The sequence below is a fragment of the Oreochromis aureus genome, linkage group 4, assembly GCF_013358895.1.
Source record: "Oreochromis aureus strain Israel breed Guangdong linkage group 4, ZZ_aureus, whole genome shotgun sequence".
In the NCBI taxonomy this organism is placed as follows: Eukaryota; Metazoa; Chordata; class Actinopteri; order Cichliformes; family Cichlidae; genus Oreochromis; species Oreochromis aureus.
Genome location: NC_052945.1, coordinates 35860936 through 35885452, shown reverse-complemented (window position 1 = coordinate 35885452; position 24517 = coordinate 35860936). Strand labels below are relative to the sequence as shown.

The 24517-nt window shown below is 39.4% G+C and overlaps 1 protein-coding gene and 1 long non-coding RNA gene across 2 annotated transcripts in view; one reads left to right on the top strand and one right to left on the bottom strand.

Annotated features, from left to right (window-relative positions):
* The window catches only part of LOC116319670 (junction plakoglobin-like), a 126056-nt gene extending 101999 nt beyond the window's left edge, over positions 1–24057 (top strand). Inside the window, exons 15-19 of the mRNA XM_039611199.1 lie at positions 511–661; positions 15053–15174; positions 15660–15702; positions 20744–20883; positions 22660–24057. Of these exons, the coding sequence (XP_039467133.1) occupies positions 511–661; positions 15053–15174; positions 15660–15702; positions 20744–20880 (453 nt within the window). The 3' untranslated portion in view covers positions 20881–20883; positions 22660–24057. The remainder of the gene's footprint in view (positions 1–510; positions 662–15052; positions 15175–15659; positions 15703–20743; positions 20884–22659) is intronic.
* LOC120439914 lies at positions 7074–10032 on the bottom strand. Its single transcript, XR_005612831.1, has 4 exons — positions 9961–10032; positions 7543–7608; positions 7410–7448; positions 7074–7184 (listed from the first exon to the last, which is right to left on the bottom strand). It is a non-coding gene; the product is annotated as an uncharacterized LOC120439914 (long non-coding RNA).
* Positions 24058–24517: the final 460 nt, after the last annotated feature.

Here is a 24517-nt window from a genome sequence, read left to right as displayed (position 1 = left end):
GGTGCTTCCTGGATTCTCGCCAACCCCTTCGTGGTTTTGCTGTGGTTCTGGAATCTGCTCCTTCTTCTGTAAAGGATAGAAAAGGAAAACACCTCTCTGCGACGCCTCAATAATCTAATATGTTAATGGATTGTTCTTCCAGTTATTCAAAGTTGGTTTACAATATCATGTTCGGGACTCATTAGTCTCACTAGCATTAGTCTAATTATTATTTATGTGTGTAAGCATGTTTGCATTTACCCCTCTGCACTCTAAGTCCTTCATGATTGTCATGTGTGTATGAAAATAATTATAACCGCTTATTCTAGTAAAAAAGATTAAAGGAAATCAAACATTTTCAATCTTAAGCAAGTAGTAAAAAAGGATTTTTTACTACAAGCCTCAATCACCTATACAACGCATCTGCACTGATTTAGGTACTAATGTTTTTGGAAATAAGGAAAGCCAAAAAAGTAATGTGTGTAAAATGTCCGGATTTATGTATCTATGTGTCTGGTTGTGTCTGTCCAGCTGCTGTATTCGTATGTGGAGAATGTGAAAAGAGTGTCTGCAGGAGTACTGTGTGAGCTAGCCCTGGACAAACACTCTGCAGAGCTCATAGATGCAGAAGGAGCATCAGCACCACTCATGGAGCTGCTGCACTCGACCAACGAGGGAATTGGTAGGTTCTGAAAATTTAGCAGGAGAAAAACTTGTTGCTTGAAACAACAAAATTCATCATACACCTAAGAGGTTATGTTCAATTTTTATTTCAACTATGGCTTTTTATTCTTTTGTAAGTTAAAAAAAAAGAAGTTCTTTGGTAGTAAAACGATGAATATGGGAAAAACCTGTCAGTGTGTCATGAGTGCTATTTGCTGGATTTAATAATGGGTGAAACTGGAAATGTATCTTATGAGTCATTTAGTAGGCCATGCCAAGTGTGCCCGTTAAAATACCTCAGATATATCTATAGCTCCCTCCCACCACTTTGACTATTTTGGACTTACCTTCCACATCTGCTACAGATATTCCTTCAGCCCCTTGTTCTTCTGGATTATTTCATGCTTCTTAAAAAAATAATAAAAAAGGAAAACAAAAGAAAAGAAAAGAAAAGGTAAAGTGGAATTGTAAATGAGGCAGCATGGTGGTGCTGGTTAGCACTGTTGCCTCACATCAAGAATGTTCTGCTGAATAGGTGCAAAAACAGGAATGGTGATGCAGACTAAATGGGTGGATTTGTAAAGGGAAGGAACAGCAGACATACAGGATAACTACAAATACCTGGGTCTCCCACAGGCCAATATGAACTCTGATCACAATGTGCAAATCTCAGCAACAGCCAAATGCCTCCAGAAGATGAGACGGGTTTTGAGAACCCAGACAAATGCTATGAATAAAATCCAAGCCATGAATACATAGACCCTACTAGTCATCACATACTCAGCAGGAATAATTAGATGGCCACAGGAGGATATAAACACCACTGATGTCAAGACAAAAAACTCCTCACGGTGCATTGAGGTCTCCACCCAAAGTCCAGCACCTTGAGCCACGAGGATTAGTGAACGTCAGAGCCATAGTCCAGGATGAAACATTTAGAATCCACGAATCTGCTCCAAAAATGCCTCAGACAGCTGAAAACAGAAGGTGAGGAAGAGCAGCAATTATGGACAGCCAAGCACCTACATGCTATGTGTCACTGACAGAGTAAGTAGCAGACATCAAGAAATCCTACCAGCACTTATTAAAGCCTGAACTAAAAACAAAAAGGTTCAGATCATGGCAGCACAAAAACAGGCCATAAGCACCAGATTCACAGAGTTGGAATCTAACACACCTGTTAGGACCCAAGCTGTGCATAGGTGCCCTGGAGACTATCCAACTAATGGTAGCATGATGTAACACTCAAGCTGGGACCTTATACACTGAGAAGCACAACCAAATGTCTGGGGTAGTATACAGGAACACTTGTGCAGCATATGGACAAGAACACGCCAAGATACTACCAAAGGTTGCTGAGATGAGCAGGATTAAGGTCCTGTGGGATTGCAAGTTCCAGACAAAAAAGCAGCTGCAGGCCAATGAACTAGACAAGGAGCAGAAAACCACAGTTGTGATAGACGTGGCAATCCTATCCAACAACAACTGGACTAGTTCTGGTAAATGGATGGTTCTTATGTAGTGCTGTTCTACTCTACCGGAGCACTCAAAGCGCTTTATTCATCTATTCATACAAAACTTTTATACATTCCTAAGTGCTTTCTATCTAACATTTACACACATTAACGCTCCAATTGTCGGATCGAAGAGCAACCTGGGGTTAGCATCTTGCCCAAGGATATCTGGCGTGCAGACTGGAGCAGTCAGGGATTTCAATTCAATTCAATTCAATTTCATTTATATAGCGCCAAATCACAACAGCAGTCACCTCAAGGTGCTTTATATTGTACAGTAGATACAGAGAAAAACCCAACAATCATATGACCACCTATGAGCAAGCACTTTGGCGACAGTGGGAAGGAAAAACTCCCTTTTAACAGGAAGAAACCTCCAGCAGAACCAGGCTCAGGGAGGGGCGGGGCCATCTGCTGTGACCGATTGGGGTGAGAGAAGGAAGACAGGATAAAGACATGCTGTGGAAGAGAGACAGAGATTAATAACAAGTAGAGATAGTGTCTGTCTCCCGAATCCAAACTGGGAGCTGGTTCCACAGAAGAGGGGCCTGAAAACTGAAGGCTCTGCCTCCCATTCTACTTTTAAATACTCTAGGAACAACAAGTAGGCCTGCAGAGTGAGAGCGAAGTGCTCTAATAGGATGATATGGTACTACAAGGTCATTAAGATAAGATGGGGCCTGATTATTTAAGACCTTGTATGTGAGGAGCAGGATTTTGAATTCTGGATTTAACAGGAAGCCAATGAAGGGAAGCCAAAACAGGAGAAATCTGCTCTCTCTTTCTAGTCCCTGTCAGGACTCTTGCTGCAGCATTTTGGATTAACTGAAGGCTTTTCAGTGAGTTTTTAGGACTTCCTGATAATAATGAATTACAGTAGTCCAGCAGGGAAGTAATAAATGCATGAACTAGTTTTTCAGCGTCACTCTGAGACAGGATATTTCTAATTTTAGAGATGTTGCACAAATGGAAGAAAGCAGTCTTACATATTTGTTTAATATGCTCCACGACTCTGGAATTCCCTACCTCCTGATTTGGGAAATATCTCTTCCTTCTCTCTCTTTAAGTCCAAACTCAAAACCCAAAATAGCTACATATAGTACAAAATAGCTTATCCCACATAACCTCTTCACTCTGCTATTTTATTTGTTTATGTCTTATGCTTTTATGATTCTATAAACTGCTTGCTTTTATGTTGCTTTTATTCTACTGTGTACAGTGACATTGAGTTTTTGAAAGGCGCTTTCAAATAAAATGTATTGTTATTATTATTATTATTATTATCATTATTATTATTATTATTATTATTAATATGTGCATTGAAGGACATATCTTGGTCAAAAATGACTCCAAGGTTCCTCACAGTGTTACTGGAGGCCAAGGTAATGCCATCCAGAGTAAGAATCTGGTTAGATACCATATTTAACACCGAGAAGACTAAGGGGCTCATCGTGGACTACAGGAGGCAGGGCTCGCAAAATTTTTCCAGTCGGGCTACCAAAATCTATCTCAGCCCTGCCCGTCGGGCTATCATAGGAAGGGAAAATATATGTCAATGCTTTTGCATTCTTTCGAAAATGTAGCTGGGTAATTATGTCATTGGCATCGATGAGCCACTGCCAATCTGTGACATATTGAAATCGCGTTTGAATTTGTGCTTGTTTTTTGCTTTCACTTTCACTTTGCGATCGCGCGAACGGTGTGTAGAGAGCGGCAGCACTGATTGGTGAGTGACGATTAATTGCGCACCAATTCCTCTGACGTCGTCTTATCACTCATTAGCTTACTATTCAAACGTGACAAGTGAAATCTCCCACAGCAAGCTTAAACATGTGAGAGGTTGATTGCGCAGAGAATCGCTGACCGTTATGTAAGTACGTGTGTAAAAGCAGCAGGATTTACGCCGGTATTTTAGTTCTGCTGAGCCAAATAAGACAGGTCAGGGTGAAGAAGGGGCAGCCAAATAAAAGCCTACCACAAAACGGAAAAGTTATGACAAATCAGACTATGAGGCAAAAAGAAAGCTCAGCTTTTTTGGTTTCATGGACAAAAGAATTTCTGTGGCTGGAATATGACGAGCTAAATAACATGATGTTCTGTCAGGTGTGTTGTGAGTTTCATTTCATTTGAGTCGACAAGCGCCTTTGTAACTGGGACCAGTAATTTTAAGAAAGACCCCATCAGAACCCATGAGAAATGCAAGAAATGCATTATTGCCCAGTGTGCAATATCTTTCCCAGAACAAACAGCAATTGCAAAAAATAAACCAAGCACAAGCAGAAGTCCTGAAAAATCTTTCAAAAGCATACTATGTTGCAAAGAGTGAACTACCATTGTCAAAATTTAGCAGTTTTTGCAAACTTCAAAAAGCAAATGGCCTCGATCTTGCACTCAAAAAAATGAAACGTTGACTTTAATTAAAATTATTTTGTCAACAGGTTCCACGAAATTGCATTGTGTTAGTTTAAAGCAAAAATCTTTAGTTCATCTAATTTTAAAAAACTACTTAAGATTAACAAGAGATATTTAAGACTACCTAAATCAAGTTATGTTGTATGAACATAAATAATATATTTACAGGTTGGATAGTTTAGATTAGTTACTTCAACACGTTTCTTATTTGTGGCAGTAAAATGTTAAATTTAAGTTAGATTAATTCAAATATTATATTTTCAGCCACCTTGTGCTTTACATTCAGTGAGCATTTGTGTAAACCCAGTCCAAAATAAAACACAACAGATCATTAGGGTTAGTAACTAACAGTATGTAGACAGATGCAATATCAAGACTTTAAATTAAATGTCTGTATCTGCCAGAAATAGAAGAAAAAAACATTGAAGACCACATAACATGTTGATAAGAGGACACTTGAGTTATGCACATGTGATGCTAGTAAGGTCTGTGGAGTGTTTTTTCTTTTAGTGTCTAAAATGGATAGCAAAGTTGCTATTTGCAATGATTGCTTAGGGTCAGTCGAGTAACATAACGCCAATGAAGTGCTTTCCTTTAACAATGCAAAGTGAAGTGTCCACCTCAACAGCCACAATTAAAAAAATTAATGTTGTAATAATAATAATAATAAATAGTCCACTGATATTAGCAATCACAGAAAATTATATCACCATCCCAAATAAAACTTAAATAAAACATGCCAGCATTATGGTCTAACAATAAAACAGCTTGTCAGCGTTCAGTTTTTTTGCAACAGCACAGCAGTAACCATTTAACACTTGCCACCCTCAACATTTATTTTACCAGTGTTTGAGCAAAAAACTTGGGTTGTAAACATTTTAACATGGAAACAATTGTTCGTCTTTAAAAGTCCACAAAATATACATTCATCCTGCATTCCTAACTTACCCTTATTCTTAGTATATATTGCAATTACCTTTACAATGCACACAATGTAACAAACAGAATATGAACATATTTCCACCTCATAACAATATACCTTGAACGCTAATATACACACCACCCTTCAACATTTCTGGTGCAGTATCATCTCTCAATTAAATCCTTTAAATCTCAACACTTTTGATTGTCTCTTACTAGCCCCCCTCCCCCACACCCCAAGAGTAAAATCTCTCAAATTGTAGTAGTTTACAAACTTTTCAAAATTTTCTAAATTTCTCTTAAATGTAATTTTCCCTTTATCTGTCATTTTCAACAAATTACCGTTTTATTCCCATTCAGCCTCCGAAAAACTTCTGTCCATCTGACAGAACATTCATCATCCAAATTAAGGGTTGGCTTATTCGTTCAGTTTATTCTTGAGTATCTGTACCTTGGTCAAGAGTCTGCTGACATAGAGATGAAGGAAGAGCTTCTGAAGTACTTCAAAGAAAGCTTTCAGTCTCGAGGTTAACAATATATCCCACCCATTAAGAGTGCACATGCAGAGGCCATGTCTTCCAGGTCATGCAGAACACCCTAGATGGTTATACCCACATCGGCTGGAGGAGTGCTGATATCAGCTTTTTCAATGGTAAAGATAGCAAGGGCGATTTGTTCCAGCTCCCTCTGAACAGCTGTAGCTGTAGCTTAGACACAAAAACATAGAAAAATGGCGTCCAGTTAAAAAAAAAAAAAAAAGCCTAAGCTACCCTTTAATGAAGTAAACACAATATTAGGAACATGCACCCCAGTGCGCCACTATTTTAGACTACAGATTCAACAATAAATATAAATAGTTTGGATATACAAGAAGATTCCCCAAAACATTTAAACAGGTTCCATGCAAATTACAACAACAACAACACTACAACATGCAACAACATTAGTTATTCAAAATTTGGTTTAATACAGATAAAAAACTAAACTAAAATTACCAACCAATTATTCTTTGAAGAGGATGGTTGGGTCTTCATTCAGGTAGAAAGGTAGTGCCCTGAGGACACACTCCCTCCCCTTTTCAATAGTTTGCTTCTGTAGAGAGTGGCAGAGATACAGGAAGAGAAAACAGAAATACTTTAGGATGACACAAACTCACATTATACGCAAAATGACATATTTACTGCACAGATAGACATGTACACAAGACCAACTAATCATCACATGGACATGAATAGTTAACCTGGGTCTCCACATTAAATATGTCCATAACGGAGGTAAAGACAAACTAATACATCATCTTTTTTGCATTCAAAAACTGATCGTTAACATAAAAACATTCACTTATGGTTTAACCCGAAATTGAGGGATCAGATTTTACTTATGTTTAGGTAATTTTAATTTTCCAAAGTTTTGAGTACCAAACTTTGTCTTGCTTAATATAAATGTAAGTACACTGTGCAGCTACCATACAATAGCTGTTTAAATTTGAAAGTGATCTTATTAGCCATAATATTTTGCTACCAACAGAATAATGCACCTGTGTGGTTGGGGCCAAATTTTTTGTCTAATTTTCTTCCCTGCAGCGCCTCCTTTTTTCTTGAAGACTTTTATGAGCTGGTCAGTGTATTGGTCAAGTTGTGCAAAAAGCCTTGGAACAAGTGGAGCAGTAGTAATCCTCACAAATTCTGCTTCCACCTGAAAACATGTCAACAAACACAACATACTGTACTGTAAATATATATACTATATGTACACATATACATACTTTATAACTGAAACTAATGTAGAACGACCTCATTAAAGCTATAATTTTAACACAAACATTTACACAAAATGCTAATGGAGCCATTACAGCTTTTATTGTTATTTATCAAGTTCCAAAAAATATTGATCACAGCTGATCTGAAAAGAATTTCATACCTCAGGCCCTTGAACTGCAACCTTTACAATGGTTCAGATCTGAAGAAGAAATAACAGGGGCATGGGATGGGTCACTAAAGAAAACTTAACTTATAAAACAGTTTTGTTTTTAAAAGTATAACAGTTCACATACCACATACAAGCTCAGCAGTACCACATACACCACATCAGTATAGGAGGGAGCAGGTAAAGGCAGGATCTGAAATTTATAAACTAAAACAAGAAATTCATTACTTAATTTCAAGAAGCAAATTATTGACTGAATTACAACTAAATAAAATACTACTCAGAAGAAAAGCAAGAGATTGACACTGCCATGTGCTAACTTTCTATAGAAGCAATTATCACCAGGTCTGTCGGCCTCCATTGTCTGTCCACTCATATGTCGTGAATAATTTTATTTAAAAAAGTGTGTGATTTAACAAACTGTAATTTATAACTATACTGATCTGTATAACTCCGCTAGGAAACATGCTGTATTTACAGACCATTTTTACATAATACAGATTACTGATAGAGCATAACAATGGTGTCACAGTGGCCTTCGCCCTCGACTTTTTGGATTTTAAATGTCACTTTATGCTATCCTTGCTATCCTATTCGATGTCTGTGAAGGTTCTCAGTCATCCAGGTCATCGTAGTCAAAGGAGTTTGCAAAGAAAAGCGTCTGGACTTCTTTAAGTTGCTTGAAGACGTTTCACCTCTCATCCGAGAAGCTTCTTCAGTTCTAAGGTCAAATGGCCGAGAGTCCCAGATTTAAACCCAGTGGGAGTATCCCCCCAAAGAGGGACAAAGGACCCCCTGGTGATCCTCTAATCACATGCGCCAAGGTGTGAAAGCGGGTGTGGGACCTAATCAGCCAAGGTTTTGGGTGAGCTCATTGTGAAACCTGGCCCCACCTTGTCATGTGAATTCCTGAGGTCAGATGGCCCAGGATATGAGTGGGCGTTAAGGCGTCTGGGGAGGGAACTCAAAACTGGATTATAGATGGCAGACAGTTGGTGTCGTAAACCACCGCCTCTGTTCAAAGATGGTCGCTCACAGTGGACATAGATGGCCTCTTTCACTCCTCTTTCAAACCATCTGTCCTCTCTGTCCAAAATGTGAACATTGGCATCCTCGAAAGAGTGACCTTTATCCTTAAGATGCAGATGGACTGCTGAGTCTTGTCCTGTGGAGGTGGCTCTTCTATGTTGTGCCATGCGCTTGTGAAGTCGCTGTTTGGTCTCTCCAATGTAGAGGTCTGGGCATTCCTCGCTGCACTGTACAGCATACACCACGTTGTTCAGACTGTGTTTTGGAGTTTTGTCTTTCGGGTGAACCAGTTTGTGTCTGAGTGTGTTGCTGGGTCTGAAGTACACTGGGATGTCGTGCTTGGAGAAAACTCTCCTGAGTTTCTCTGATACACCGGCTACATAGGGGATGACAACGTTGTTGCGTCTGTCTTTCTTATCCTCCCTCGCTGGTGTCTGATCTTCTTTTCTGTGCCTCTTTGCTGACTTTATGAACGCCCAGTTAGGATAACCACATGTTTTCAGTGCTTCCTTTACGTGTGTGTGTTCCTTCTTTATCCCTTCAGGCTTAGAGGGAACATGTTCTGCCCAGTGGTGTAGGGTCCTAATTACTCCAAGTTTGTGTTCCAGAGGGTGATGGGAGTCAAAGAGGAGGTACTGGTCCGTGTGTGTGGGCTTCCGGTAAACTTCAATGTTGAGGTTGCCATTCTCTTCACCTCCACAGGACAAGATTCAGCAGTCCATCTGCATCTTAAGGATAAAGGTCACTCTTTCGAGGATGCCAATGTTCACATATTGGACAGAGAGGACAGATGGTTTGAAAGAGGAGTGAAAGAAGCCATCTATGTCCACTGTGAGCGACCATCTTTGAACAGAGGCGGTGGTTTACGACACCAACTGTCTGCCATCTATAATCCAGTTTTGAGTTCCCTCCCAGACGCCTTAACGCCCACTCACATCCTGGGCCATCTGACCTCAGGAATTCACATGACAAGGTGGGGCCAGGTTTCACAATGAGCTCACCCGAAACCCTGGCTGATTAGGTCCCACACCCGCTTTCACACCTTGGCGCATGTGATTAGAGGATCACCAGGGGTCCTTTGTCCCTCCTTGGGGATACTCCCACTGGGTTTAAATCTGGGACTCTCGGCCATTTGACCTTAGAACTGAAGAAGCTTCTCGGATGAGAGGTGAAACGTCTTCAAGCAACTTAAAGAAGTCCAGACGCTTTTCTTTGCAAACTCCTTTGACTATCCTATTCGATATTTATGACTCTCGGATTACAGTAAAGGAATCCCAAGAAAGCAAATGAAAAAATAACCCCATGAACCCCTGTAGCTAATCCCTTAATAAAACCAAAAACAATAAAAATGTTTCTTACACAGTCCACAAAATAAGAATGTCCAGGACCCAGTAAAACTAATGTAGAACAAGCGCACGCAAAGCGATATAACATGTCTTATAAGACAAACATAAAATATAACCATGCTCGACATGTAGATACTAAACAACATAGTCAAAGAAAAAAGTGGTCTTACCTCTCAAAGAAACAGCAGCTTGGCGCCAAAACAACGTTTTTGAGTTAAATTTGAAGTCTTGCGCATGAGCAGGCCCAAGCCGTATAACCTTCTTGTTCTTCGCGGTTTCATTACAACTGTTTTTGCATTACTGCCACCTTGTGGATATACAAAGTATATTGATCCTAATTGACTTAACTTAAATGTTATGCCATCAAGTAACACATTAGTATTATGTACAGTGAATAATAGACACAATTACGTAGACTTGATTAGAAAAACATATGTTAACTTAACAAAAACATATATTTTAAGTAAAATGAAAATAAATAATTAATATACACTGAACAATCCACCTCGTTCATTTTTTTGAGTGTGGTACCTCTTACCCTTGACTTCAGTGGAAATTTCAGATTCAGGATCTGACACAGACTGATTCATGTTCTACACAGTTCTTACAAGTTCATAGAAATTTCTGTTCAATTAGAACCAAGCATTTGAGTTGATGACTGTGATTTTTATACAGTTGTTGTGATTTGTATTTCAACAACTTTCTGATTAATTTTTGTTTCCGTTACAATATTATACTTTAATGTATAATATTGTAAAGGAAACAAAACATTAAATTAAATTGCTCTCTTTTTTATTCGGGCTACTTAAATTTATTTTGGGCTACCAAAAACTGAAGAGGGCCTGCCCGAAGGGCTACCAGAGATTTTGAAATTTTGTGAGCCCTGGGAGGAATGCTGACCCACATCCACCCATCCACATTAAGGGGATGGCTGTGGAGCGTGTGAGCAGCTTCAAGTTCCTGGGAGTCCACATCTCCGAGGATCTCATCTGGATGACCAACTGCTCCAAGCTGGTCAAGAAGGCTCACCAGCGCCTCTTCTTCTTGAGGACTCTGAGGAAGAACCACCTGTCCTCAGACATCCTGGTGAACTTCTATCGCTGCACCATCGAGAGCATCCTGACCAACTGTATAACAGTCTGGTACGGGAACTGCTCTGCCTCGGACCGGAAGGCGTTGCAGAGGGTCGTGAAAACTGCCCAGCGCATCGCCGGAGCACCACTTCCTGCCATAAAGGACATCTACAGGAAGCGGTGTCTGAAAAGGGCTGGGAAAATCAGAGACCCCAGTCACCCATCACATGGACTCTTCACCCTCCTACCCTCTGGGAGGCGCTACAGGAGCCTCCGGACTAAGACCACCAGGTACCGGAACAGCTTCTTCCCCACAGCTGTCAGACTCCCGAACTCTGCCTCCTGACATCTGACCCACGTTAAACTCATGGACTGAACATATACACACCCACAACCACCTACACACACACACAATGGACAACTGTACCCTCAAACACACAATAATAACATGGACTGAACCATGGACTGAACCACCACTAGCACTTTATCACCACTAGCACTTTATATAGCCTCTGTAGAAATTATCCACATATCTCACTTATCTTAACTGCACTACTGTATAGCTGTGTGTAAATAATCATTCTGTACATACGATAATTTTTAATCCTACAACTGTTCATAACTTGCATAGTTCACATTTCTGTATAACTGTATATCTCATATTTCTGTATAGTTTTTTATTTCATATTCTGTATATGTCTGTGAAGGTTCTCAGTCATCCAAGTCATCGTAGTCAAAGGAGTTTGCAAAGAAAAGCGTCTGGACTTCTTTAAGTTGCTTGAAGACGTTTCACCTCTCATCCGAGAAGCTTCTTCAGTTCTAAGGTCAAATGGCTGAGAGTCCCAGATTTGAACCCAGTGGGAGTATCCCCCCAAGGAGAGACAAAGGACCCCCTGGTGATCCTCTAATCACAATCACATATTCTGTATAGTTTTTCATATTTATATCCTGTTCATAGCCTGTACATAGCTTGTACTCACTACAGCCTGTACATACTTATAGTTATAGAATATTCATAACATACTTCATACCGTGTACATTATAACATACCATAATAGACCCATTTCTGTAATATACTTACATATCTATATTATTGCTAATATATATTGTAATATATCTATATCATGGCTAAAGCACTTCTGGATGGATGCAAACTGCATTTCGTTGCCCTGTACCTGTGACATGTGCAATGACAATAAAGTTGAATTCTATTCTATTCTACTCTATTCTATTCTAATTCTATATTTCTAAGATTTTCAGGGCCGAATACAATAACCTCAGTTTTATCTGAATTAAGAAGCAGAAAGTTAGCGGCCATCCAGGTCTTTATGTCTTTAAGACATTCCTGCAGTTTAACTAATTGTTGTGTGTTACCTGGCTTCATGGACAGATAGAGCTGCATGTCATCTGCATAGCAGTGAAAATGTATGTTATGTCTTCTAATGATACTGCCTAGGGGAAGCATGTATAATGTAAACAGAATTGGTCCTAGCACCGAACCCTGTGGAACTCCATAATTGACCTTAGTGGGTGAAGAGGACTCTCCATTTACATGTACAAATTGGAGTCTATTAGATAGATATGATACAAACCACTGCAGCACAGTACCTGTAATAACTACAGCATGTTCTAATCGCTCTAATAGGATATTATGGTCAACAGTATCGAACGCAGCACTGAGGTCTAGCAGGACAAGCACAGAGATGAGTCCACTGTCAGAGGCCATAAGAAGATCATTTGTAACCTTCACTAAAGCTGTTTCTGTGCTGTGATGAGCTCTGAAACCTGACTGAAACTCTTCAAATAAGCCATTCCTCTGCAGATGATCTGTTAGCTGTTTGACAACTACTCTTTCAAGGATGTTTGATATGAAAGGAAGGTTGGAGATTGGCCTATAATTAGCTAAGACAGCTGGGTCTAGAGATGGCTTTTTGAGCAAAGGTTTAACTACAGCCACCTTGAAGGCCTGTGGTACATAGCCGATTATTAGAGATAGGTTGATCATATTTAAGATCGAAGCATTAATTAATGGCAGGACTTCTTTGAGCAGTTTTGTAGGAATAGGATCTAAAAGACACGTTGATGGTTTGGAGGAAGTAATTATTGAAGTTAACTCAGAAAGATCAATTGGAGAAAAAGAGTCTAACTTAACATCGATGGTACTAAAAGTAGCTGTAGATAATATTACATCTGTGGGATGATAATTGCTAATTTTTTCTCTAATGATTAAAATTTTATTTGTGAAGAAGTTCATGAAGTCATTACTGGTTAACGTTAAAGGGATTGTTGGCTCAGTAGAGCTCTGACTGTTTGTCAGCCTGGCTACAGTGCTGAAGAGAAACCTGGGGTTGTTCTTATTTTCTTCAATCAGTGATGAATAGTAAGATGTTCTGGCTTTGCGGAGGGCTTTCTTATAAAGCAGCAAACTATTTCTCCAGGCTAAATGATGATCCTCTAAATTTGTGACACGCCATTTCCTCTCCAGCTTACGAGTTATCTGCTTTAGGCTACGTGTTTGAGAATTATACCACGGAGTCAGGTACTTCTGATTTGAGGCCTTAGTTTTCACAGGAGCTACAGTATCCAGAGTCGTGCGTGGTGAGGAGGTAAAATTATTAACAAGATAATCGACCTCTGTTGGAGTAGCGTTCAGATAGCTGCTCTGCTCTATGTTGGTACAGGGCATTGAAGATGATAACAGTGGGTGGATTATATTCTTGAACTTAGTTACAGCACTTTCAGAAAGACATCTACTGTGATAAAGTCTACTCTCCGCTGCTGTGTAATCAATTATTGTAAATGTAAATGTTATCAGGAAATGATCAGACAGCAGAGGGTTTTCAATTCAATTCAATTCAATTCAATTTTATTTATATAGCGCCAAATCACAACAAAAGTCGCCTCAAGGCGCTTTATATTGTACAGTAGATAGCACAATAATAAATACAGAGAAAACACTTTTCAGGAAACACTGTTAAATGTTCAGTTTCTATGCCATATGTTAAAACAAGATCTAGAGTGTGATTAAAGTGGTGGGTGGGTTCTTTTACATTCTGAGAGAAGCCAATTGAGTCTAATAACAGATTAAATGCGATGTTGAGGCTGTCATTTTAGCATCTACATGGATGTTAAAATCACCCACAATAATTATTTTATCTGAGCTGAGCACTAAATCAGATAAAAGTCTGAGAAATCAGAGAGAAACTCTGTGTAAGGCCCAGGTGGACGATAGATGATAACAAGTAAGACTGGTTTCTGAGTTTTACAGCTGGGGTGGACGAGGCTAAGCATCAGGCTTTCAAATGAATTAAAACTCTGTCTGGGTCTTTGGTTGATTAATAGGCTGGTGTGAAAAATTGCTGCCACACCGCCCCCTCGGCCTGTGCTTGAGGTTTCTGGTAGTTAGAATGACTCGGGGTGTTGATTCATTTAAACTAACATAATCATCCTGCTGCAACCAGGTTTCTGTAAGGCAGAGTAAATCGATTTGTTGATCAATTATTAAGTCATGTACTAACAGAGACTTGGAGGATAGAGACCTAATATTTAATAATCCACATTTCACTGTTTTACTCTTTGGTTCAGATGTGGATACTGTATTGTTCTTTCTTTGTGATTTTTTTATGATTAAGTTGTTTGTTGCTGGTCTTTAGTTTATTTTTTTTCTGTTTGGGAGCTGACACAGTCTCTATGGAGATGGGTTTTTGGGGGGTAGCAGGAGAAGAGAAGCTGCAGAGAGGCGTGTAAGACTGCAACTCTGCTTCCTGGTCCCAACTCTGGATAGTCATATTTTGGGGGGGTTTAATAAACACTAAACTTCCAATAAACATTACACCAACTACCACGAAATCCAAAAGTACCCACTGCTGAAGGAATATCTGTAGCAGATGTGGAAGGTAAAGTCCAAAGTGGTCCCAGTGGTAGACTTGAAGAGTGGCTCCAGCAGATTTAAGGAACAAGATTGGAGGTCTGTATCCAAAAGAGTCCAGTCAAGATACTGTGCAGATCTCTCATCATCCCAGGCCCCATTCAGAGGTTTAGGAACACACACATACAGTCCATCATGGATCTATATGTACATACACTTCTGTAACACAGAAGCTTCCTTACACTCAAAATATGTTCATTCTTGAAAGGACTTGATAATTAATTCTGTTTGTACATAACTGATGTTGCCATCTCCCTCCAGCTACCTATGCCGCAGCAGTGTTGTTCCGCATTTCGGAAGACAAGAGTTCCGACTACAGGAAGAGAGTGTCAGTGGAGCTTACACATTCGCTGTTCAAGCATGACCCTGCTGCCTGGGAAATGGTAAAAAAAACTATGTTTGTGGATGTCTGTGTGCTTTTGTGTGCAGAGGTGTTGGCACAAAAGCCATACCCACTCTTAAAGAGTGTTGACCTCATTTTGGTTTGTCTTAATCATCTGTGGACGAACTTCCAACCTGCTCTTTCTTAGCAAAAAATTGGCAAAGGCAGATAATTACTAGTTGACTTGACAGATTCAGAAACATAGCATTCCTGTCTCCTTTTAGATCTACTAATATTATTTACTTGCTGTGGTATAACTGGAAGTCATCACATTTTACTATTAATTAATTTTATTATTTGACTGTAGCCTAAGGTTTATACTGTTAAAGACTAATTATGTGATAATACATCTCAGGCCATATTATGCAGTGATTCCTCTAGGGAATAACTAAGTGATGTAATGTATTACATTTAAATAATAGGTAATGTTTTACTTTTTTCGAGTAAAAAGTATTATTGTATTTATGTCTGACAACGTCTTCACAGGCCCATACTGCAGTTCCTTTGGAGCCTACGTATCTTCCAGATGGTAAGTACTTTGATACACAAGAAAATTGTGTTTCAGAGCACATTGTGTTCTCCAAAACTTCAAAATAGGATTTTGTGTCTTACCCTGTTTGTTTACTTTTTGTGATAAAATATCAATTGGTGTGAACTGAGATGCAAGCTCTTGTTCTATTAAAATCCAATCTATATCGATTTTCCCTGCCCAATTTTTGCCTAATCAAGCTATTTCAAAAGAGATGCTATAATACTCTATATTGGGCAGGGCTAATCCCCCTTATCTTTCTTGGTTGGGAAAGTTGATTAATGTTAATACGGGGTTCACCACCCTTCCAAAGAAAATCTAAGCTTAAGGTTCCTTTATTTATACCCATAGATAAATTTGCTTTACAGAAAAATGATAGCATTTGGCATTCCTTCACGAACACACGCACCTAATGAAACCTGACAAAACACATATTTAGTAGTTAAATAAAATGAATTAAATTAAAAAACAATTGTTATTGATTTCAGTGACAGCAACAGGGACAAAGCTGGTTTTATAACGCTTTGTTCTGCATCTTGGAACTAAAAACCTTCATCCTGAGGAAAGAAGCTGAAATTCACCCCGCAGAGGATGGGAACCATTAGAGTACTGGAAGGCTAAACAGGACTGTGACTCAACTACCAGATGGCTGGACCATCTCACTATCTGATTCATTGAGTTTTTCTCTGTGACAGAGGTCTAACCGAACCATGTCACCAAACTAAAAGATAAAAAAGACTTAATGAACGATAAAACAAAGTTACAATTTTTCAGTCAATGTGGAAATGAGCAAGTTTCCTGAGGCAGTAAAGGTGCTGGTGACCATTTTTGCAATTCTCATCAAAGTTAATTTTTTCACTGATTATGATCCCAAGATATTTATATGATTGCACTTGCTCTATTTTCTGATCTTCAATTAAAGTGACTCCATGCCCATTTTGTTTTTTCTTAAAATCAATAACCATTTCTTTTGTTTTAGATATGTTCAATTGGAGATAAGAGTGCTCACACCACTGAACAAAGTCAGCAATGACTATCTTTATTTTTATCATATTATTGTAACTTTGTAACATCTGCTGTAGGATAGGCAACATTCCCATATAATAGTTGATACGTGATGCTACAGCCATTTTTACTGTGTTTACTTTTCCCCACTATGTCAAATTTAGTTTACTCCATTTGTCTAAGTTTTTATTAATTTTGTTTATTAATTTTCCCATATTGTTAGCCATAATATCCTCAATATTTGGGTTCAATTCAATTCCAAGATGCTTCGTTCCTTTGTCCACCCACTTAAAGTTAAGCCTGATATTAGGTTATGACTACAAGCTTGGGAGACTAGCATCACCTCTGATTTATGCCAATTAATTTTGTACCTGGAAAACACAGATTAATTATTATTCCCCTCTAATAGCGTTGTGATAGAATTAGTAGGTTCTTGGCTTAATACCAGGATGTCATCTGCATACAGGAACAATTTGTGTTCTCTACCTCCCACGAATACACCTTTAATCTCTGCATTTTCTCTAATTTGAATAGCTAATGGCTCTAAAAAGATGGTAAATGGACTCAACCTGGGTGTCTATTGTCTTATGTAGTCTGGGAGATGATTGGATGATAGGGTGGGTGTAGTTTCCTCTGCAGTGGGGTCGGGTGGGCTGCCCCGGGCTGTGTGGGGCTTGGCGCTGCTGTGGTGGGCCCTGGTCCAGATGAGCCTGGGCCCCATGGCCTTGATGGATTCCAGGGAACAGGGGTGCCTGCTGGGGTCAGCGGGGAAGCTGGCCCCTATCAAAAGCCTTCTGTACATCTAAAGATATAGCCAATACAGGATTTGTGTTATTTCTGTTTAGCCACAGCAGGAGTAGTAATCTCCTCATATTATCCTTATATTATATTCTTGACAAACCCTACTTGATCTTTATGAATAATTTGTGGTAGTACAACCTCCAGCCTTGTTGCTAATACTTTGGATAGAATTTTGCAATCCACATTGGTTAAACTTATCGCTCTGTAAATACCTGGATCAGTTAAATCACCTTTTGGAATTAGTGATATTACTGCCTAAATACAACTTACAGGAAGCAGTCCATATCCAAAAGCTTCATGTTATACTTCAGTTAAAAATTGACATCGCAAATCTATAAATTTGTCATAAAACTGCTGAGAAGTCGAGCTGACTCTCCAAAAGTTGAATCTGTTCATCTGGACGTAGCGTTTTGTGGGAGAAACGTTTCGTCACTCATCCAAGTGACTTCTTCAGTCTCAGCTGACTGCAGGTTTCCCCAAACCTTATAAACAGTACATTTGCATAATGACTGAAACCAGCCCACTGAGGGAACAATGGGCTGTGAGGTCAGTTCCTTAATCATAATTATGCAAATTCTCATGACCATTGATCAACAATCACTGACCAAAACCCACTGATCAAAGAACACTGATCAATGGCCATGAGTCCCATTCACAGAGATTTGGGGAATGGCTGCAATCACAGCATTGTAAGATGGCGAAAGATGTACCCTTAGGCCCCCTCCTCGATTCAGAGATGGTCTTTCCTTTTCACGTAAATGGCCTCCTTGACTCCGGCGCTCAAACCAGCGTTCCTCCCTGTCCAGGATGTGTACATCCTCATCCTTGAAAGAGTGTCCACTGGCCTGTAGGTGTAAATAGACTGCAGAGTCCTGGCCTGATGAGGTTGCTCTCCTGTGTTGTGCCATCCGCTTCGCTAGAGGTTGTTTGGTTTCCCCGATGTATAAATCCTGGCAATCCTCCTGGCACTTAACAGCGTACACTATGTTACTCTGTTTGTGTCGGGGGACCCGATCCTTGGGGTGGACCAGTTTTTGGCGCAGCGTATTTTGGGGTTTAAAAGCCACAGAGATGCGGTGTTTAGAAAAAATGCGTCTCAACTGTTCCGATACTCCTGACACATATGGGATCACTACAGGTTTTCGCCTGGGCAGCGGTTGTCCTTCTCTCCTGGATCGGCTGGAGCTTTCTTTAGGTGCCTTCCCAGCTTTGACAAAAGTCCAGCTGGGATAACCACATTACTCAGGGCCTTCTTGATGTGCTGTTCTTCTGCCTCCCTGGCCGCTGTGTCAGTGGGGATGGTGTTAAGCTCTGTGTTGTAGCGTCCTGATGACACCCAGTTTCTGCTCCAGTGGATGATGAGAGTCAAACCTTAGATACTGATCCGTATGTGTAGGTTTACGGTACACGTCAGCTTTTAGATGTCCCCCATTACTGATGGAAATCTCACAGTCTAAGAAGGCTAACCTGCCACTTTTCATATCCTCCCTGGTGAATTTGATGTGTTGGTCCACCGAGTTAATGTGATCCGTGAAATGTAGTACGTCCTGAGATTTGATTTTCACCCAGGTGTCATCCACATATCTGAACCAATGGCTTGGTGGTGTTCCAGGGTAGGATAGCAACGCCCTCGAGCTGACATTCCTGGTGTCCTTCTGGTTTTCATTGCATGGATAGCTTCCTTTACATCTGTCTCTGTTAGGGAGTTTCCCATTTGTCCCTACCCCCTGTGAAATTTGTGGTATTATCTTTTTATCAAAGAATGTGTTCAGCAGGTCCATACTTACTTTGTTATCAGACGTGTATAAGTCTTGATAAAATATTTTAAAAATCATGTTGATTTAATTTCATGAAGGTTACACTTAAGCCAACAAATCTCTTTGAATTTATTAACATCAAATTTTCCTGCTAATTGTCTTTCCATTTACCTATGTTTTCCTCCAAAATTTGTATCTTTTGCTATTTTCTTAATTTTTCTTAGCGCTATAACACTTTCCACTAATAAATACCTTCAGTGGCCGGCCTGTCCGTAGATCCAACATTCATCTTTGTTTCTCTCAAATGTGCTGTAGTCACACCACCACTGAAAAGAAAGGACACAGATCACAGGAGCCAATAATGTGACTTCAATACTGGGGGAACATGATCAAATTTTTGCATACCTATAAGAACTCTGACTGCTACGTATTGAACGAACATCAGGATTTGGATAATCCTGCAAACAGACCTGCTTGATATGAATACATGGACTTATTCTTATAGTCAGTTTGAGACAAGAATTCTCTAACCTTTCTAACCTAACCATATATTTGTAAGTGAAGGAGAGTAATTGTGGTGACCTTTTTTGATCTAATTATTAAAACTGTCCAAAATGATGCCAAGGTTGTTAACTCGTTTCAGAGACAGGAATAGTATATATGAGCAGTTTGTCAGTCTCTAACATTTTGGACCAACAAGAAATATTTCTGTCTTGTCTCTGTTTAATTCCAAAAAGTTTTGAGGCATCCAGCAAATTAATGTCATCGATGCACCTCATTAGTTTGTGAACAGAGGTTCAATCATCAGAAAAAAAAAACATTAGCACAATTGTGTATCATCAACATAAGATTGGCGGGATGACTCTTTGTGAGAGTAGTAAGAAGAAGCATGTAGGTTAAAGAATAATAAACAAAGAATAGACCCTTGAGGAACCCCTGATTAAATATTTATATATAGATCTAAAACTGCTAATTGAAACAGAGATTTTGATATGATATGATGAAAAACAATTGAGAACTGGACCTGTTAAACCAACTGAGTCATGAAGTCTTTGAATGAAATTGTCATGATCAACAGTGTTGAATGCAGCAGTGAAATAAAGTAGAACTAAAACTGAAAGTCTCTGTGAGTCACTGTTGTTTAGGTCACTGATGACTTTAGTAAGAGCTGTTTCTGTGCTCTCTATCACTACGGCCATCTTGAGGGGATGATGAAGAGGGGGATGATTCCCTCCATCATACAATCTGATACAATGAAACTATAACAATATGTATCCATGTTTGTGTGGGGATGGCATTTAAAATTTCCAAAACAAATTTAAAATTAAGAGCCATAATGGAGGTGAACTGAAGGTTTTGATTTGATAGTGCTGACAAAAAATCCTCATTGTAACACTAGGAGCAGTGTATTTAATTTTGAGTAGTTTGAAAAATACAAACCACCAGTCACTCAGGTTATGTCTGTCTCTGCATCTCAGAGTTAGATGGCTCTTACCCCCCATATGGCTATGCTGATCTGCCACTGGACACCCTGCCGCTAGACCCTGACCTCCATGAGCCCTACATTCCTGACATGACTTATGATCCAAGACAGACCTACCCTGAGCCACTCTAACAGGTAATCACACCGATGATGTTTACTTTCTGTCCAGGTTAAAGTGTTATTGTGAATGCACACACAGTTGCTAGTGGTCAGACCGAATATATAGCCATCCAAGAAGCTCACTGCAAATGAGAAGAGAAGAGAAGGTTATGCCCAGTATGTGTTCACCCACTGGTTTCTGGATTTTGCATTTTGAGACCTCAGTGTTATCACGTTAGACTGCCATGTTGTTGGTTTTTTTAACCAGAAATTAGCTGATAACTTTCTGACACTCTAATGCTAACATCCATAAATTGTACAACCCAAATTAACCCAAATGCAAGTTGGGTTAATGGAAGCTAACAAAAGGCTAGCCCTTTATTCAGCTGATGCAAAAAGCCATAGGCCAACAGGATTATAAGAACAAAACTAGCTCAACTAACTCTTGGCAAGGAACCACAAGGAAAATAAAACCAGGGAACTGAACAGTATGCACTGACCAAGGGGAGACTAAGATATATCGCAGGGGTGAGAGGGGATTCCTCTCACCCTTGCAGGGTACTCTTTATCTTTCAAGCTTGCATTGTCTACCAGAGGCCTGGGAGCTTGAAGGTCCTGTGCAGTATCTTTGCTGTGCCAGGACTGCGCTCTTCTGGACAGAGATCTCAGATGTTGCTCCTGGGTTCTGCTGGAGCCACTCACCTCCACATCTTCTTGAGTACTTCTCTGAGCCCTTAGTTCTTCTCATTGAGAGCAGTTTTTTCTTCTGAATGTTGGAACACTGAGCTGCTGGTTCTTTTGCAATCAATCTGGATGCTGGGTAGCGAAGAATCCATAGGTCCCTCATTCTATTCATGTAACCCCTTCCGCTGGGGTTACTTGCGTAGTAGCATTCCAACATTTCCAAAAGCGCCCTATTTTAATCTCTTGCCCACCTGTGCCTTCTTGTTCCAGTAGCCCACTTCTCATCAGTGTGTTTTAACAACCCCAAACACACCTCCAAAAAGACCAGTGCCTTGCTAAATAAAGTAACTTGACTGGCCAAGCATGTCTACAGACTTAAACCCTACTGAGCGTCTGTGGGGCATCCTCAAATGGAAGATGTAGGAGCGCAAGGTCTCTAACATCCACCAGCTCCATGATGTCATCAAGGAGGAGTGGAAGAGGACTCCAGTGGCACTTTGTGACGCTCTAGTGAACTCCATTGCAAACAGAGTTAGGCAGTGTTGGAAAATAATGGCTGACACACAAAATATTGACACTTTGGGCACAAGTTAGGCGTGGACTTTTGTTGCCAGCAGTTTACACGTTAATGACTGTATGCTGAGTTATTTTGCGGTGACAGCAAATTTACACTGTTATACAAGCTGTACACTGACTACTTTACATTGTATTAAAGTGTCATATCTTCAGCGTTGTCCCATAAAAAGATATAATAAAATATTTACAAAAATGTGAGGTAGTGTATATATGTTAGGATATCATATATGGGCAATCTAAATATCACATTATAATTTGCATCAATATATCCAATATATCATGTCACATTTGACCTCTGATCTCACTTTTACATTTCACATGTGCCATTTTTCAAATTGGCACAAGGAAACTAAATGAATATAGACAAAATCCAATAGTATCACCTTAAAATTACATACTGCCCATAAAGTGAGCTGCGCTGCTGGAGGTTTGCACTCCTAGTACTTCTCATTACTGTACTTTTTCCTGTATTGTGATAATACAGATAATATATTTTTTGTAATAATAACACTCAGTTTATCATTCTTGAACATTTGCTCTTTTGTGTTGCAGAAAAAAAACACACTGACAGAAAAAGAGAGCACTAATAAATCACAGGAAGAAAGCCTGAGCATTGGATGGAAGATTGGAGGTTTTCATCACAAAGGGAATCAGCCTTTTCCAGCAAGGGAAAAAATCCCATTTGGAAATCAAGAACTATTGAAATTGGTTGGTTATCTAAACAATGTTTATTGTTGCTGTAAATGAAATAAATCTAACTTTATTATAATGTTTTACTGTTGGGAGAACATGGAGGATATCTGATGTTTTCAGGCATTGTTACATGGGTAACTTTTTGAAGCTATTAGATAGGTCAAAGTGCTTTACAATGACAGTTGAGACATGTGAGACAACCTCAGCTGAGAATCCTTACCAAATCTTTTCATCTGCAAAGATCTAGAAACAAGTCAGAAAACTTTAATCTGTTGAACTTTATGACATGAGTGCTAAAATGTGATGCAATGTCTGACAGCTCATTGGTTTAGATTTCTCTCCCCATGTGTATGGCATAAGAAAAATATATGTTCCATTTGCCTCTTATAAATAAAAAAACAACGTGCTGCTAGGGTAAGGGTTAGGTTCTATGCTTGTATAGTGAATATGCACTTATTTCGGACATCCAAATGAAAATCATATCACAGAGGAAGTGTTGGTCAAAAATTGACGCACAGTGGAGATAAAGTCCGGTTATTGAACGTATGCTAGTTTACGTCTTAAATCTAACTTAACCCTAACCATACCCTACATGGTTCATTGGTGAAACTGCAGGTGGTTAAAATTTATACTTAACTATGACCCAGAATACTGATACAACAGCATTACTCATCACAAGAAATTTGAGGTCTTGTGAATACCAAACATTTAATAGAAAACATTTTCCTCCTTACTGGCGGTATTGCTGCCAAATGCTACCCGTGTATCCTAGCCTTAAGCTGCTGTCCAGTAGATGTCTCCTGCGTGTATTTGAACAGTGCACATGTCCAAGGGTGTCCATGTGTGGTTGTTGCATGGTAATATATTGTGTACTGCCCCCGCCCACACACACACACACACATACACACATATCTGGGTGTAACAAACAATTGTGATCACACCAACCATTTGCAAAACTTGTGAACGGCAAAACCATGGTCCCAGCTTTACTTTCAGTAAGAAGATACTCTTGTCAGGTATCCACAGAAAGTTAATTGCAAATTCCCTCCGCTTCAGTGTCAGACAACAAAGCTCACTTTTACAAATTACTTTTGTAGCAAGGGGCGTGTCCAATATTTCAGAATTTTCAATATGAAACTTGTCTAACTGTATGTCTTTGGAAATGGCGACAGGTGATGGTGGTGTTGCAGAGTGTAATCATACAGTTGTATGCAGAATTTTACATTTCTTCATCATTTTTGGCTTGATTTCTTTGAACTGGTTTTTTTTTAAGGTTGGAATGACTTGTAAAGCATAAATCTTTAATGACTTTAAAGAAGAAGAATTGGATGAGCAGGTTTAAATTTATTTTTTTATTTTCTCTAATCCACAACAGGGTTAAAGGTACACAAGCAGGGCAAAAAATATACATACATTCACTTAAATCTTTTAATAATTTGGTAGTTTCTTGTTGCCAATATAAAACGATTTTTTTTTACATTGAACTGACCAGTACTCAGAAAAATGGGAGCTCAGTAACTATCTTAGAAAGAGAATTGTAGATTTACATAAAACATGTACATGTAACTGGAAAGGTTTCTGACGTGTCATCACTTTGCCAATATTACCCATAGTGTCACCCTTGGATCACACAAAATTGTTCAGATGTTCAAAAATAACTCAGGAACCACCAAAGCTGAAGCCTGCCATGAACAGGAAACTATTGGAATACCAATGC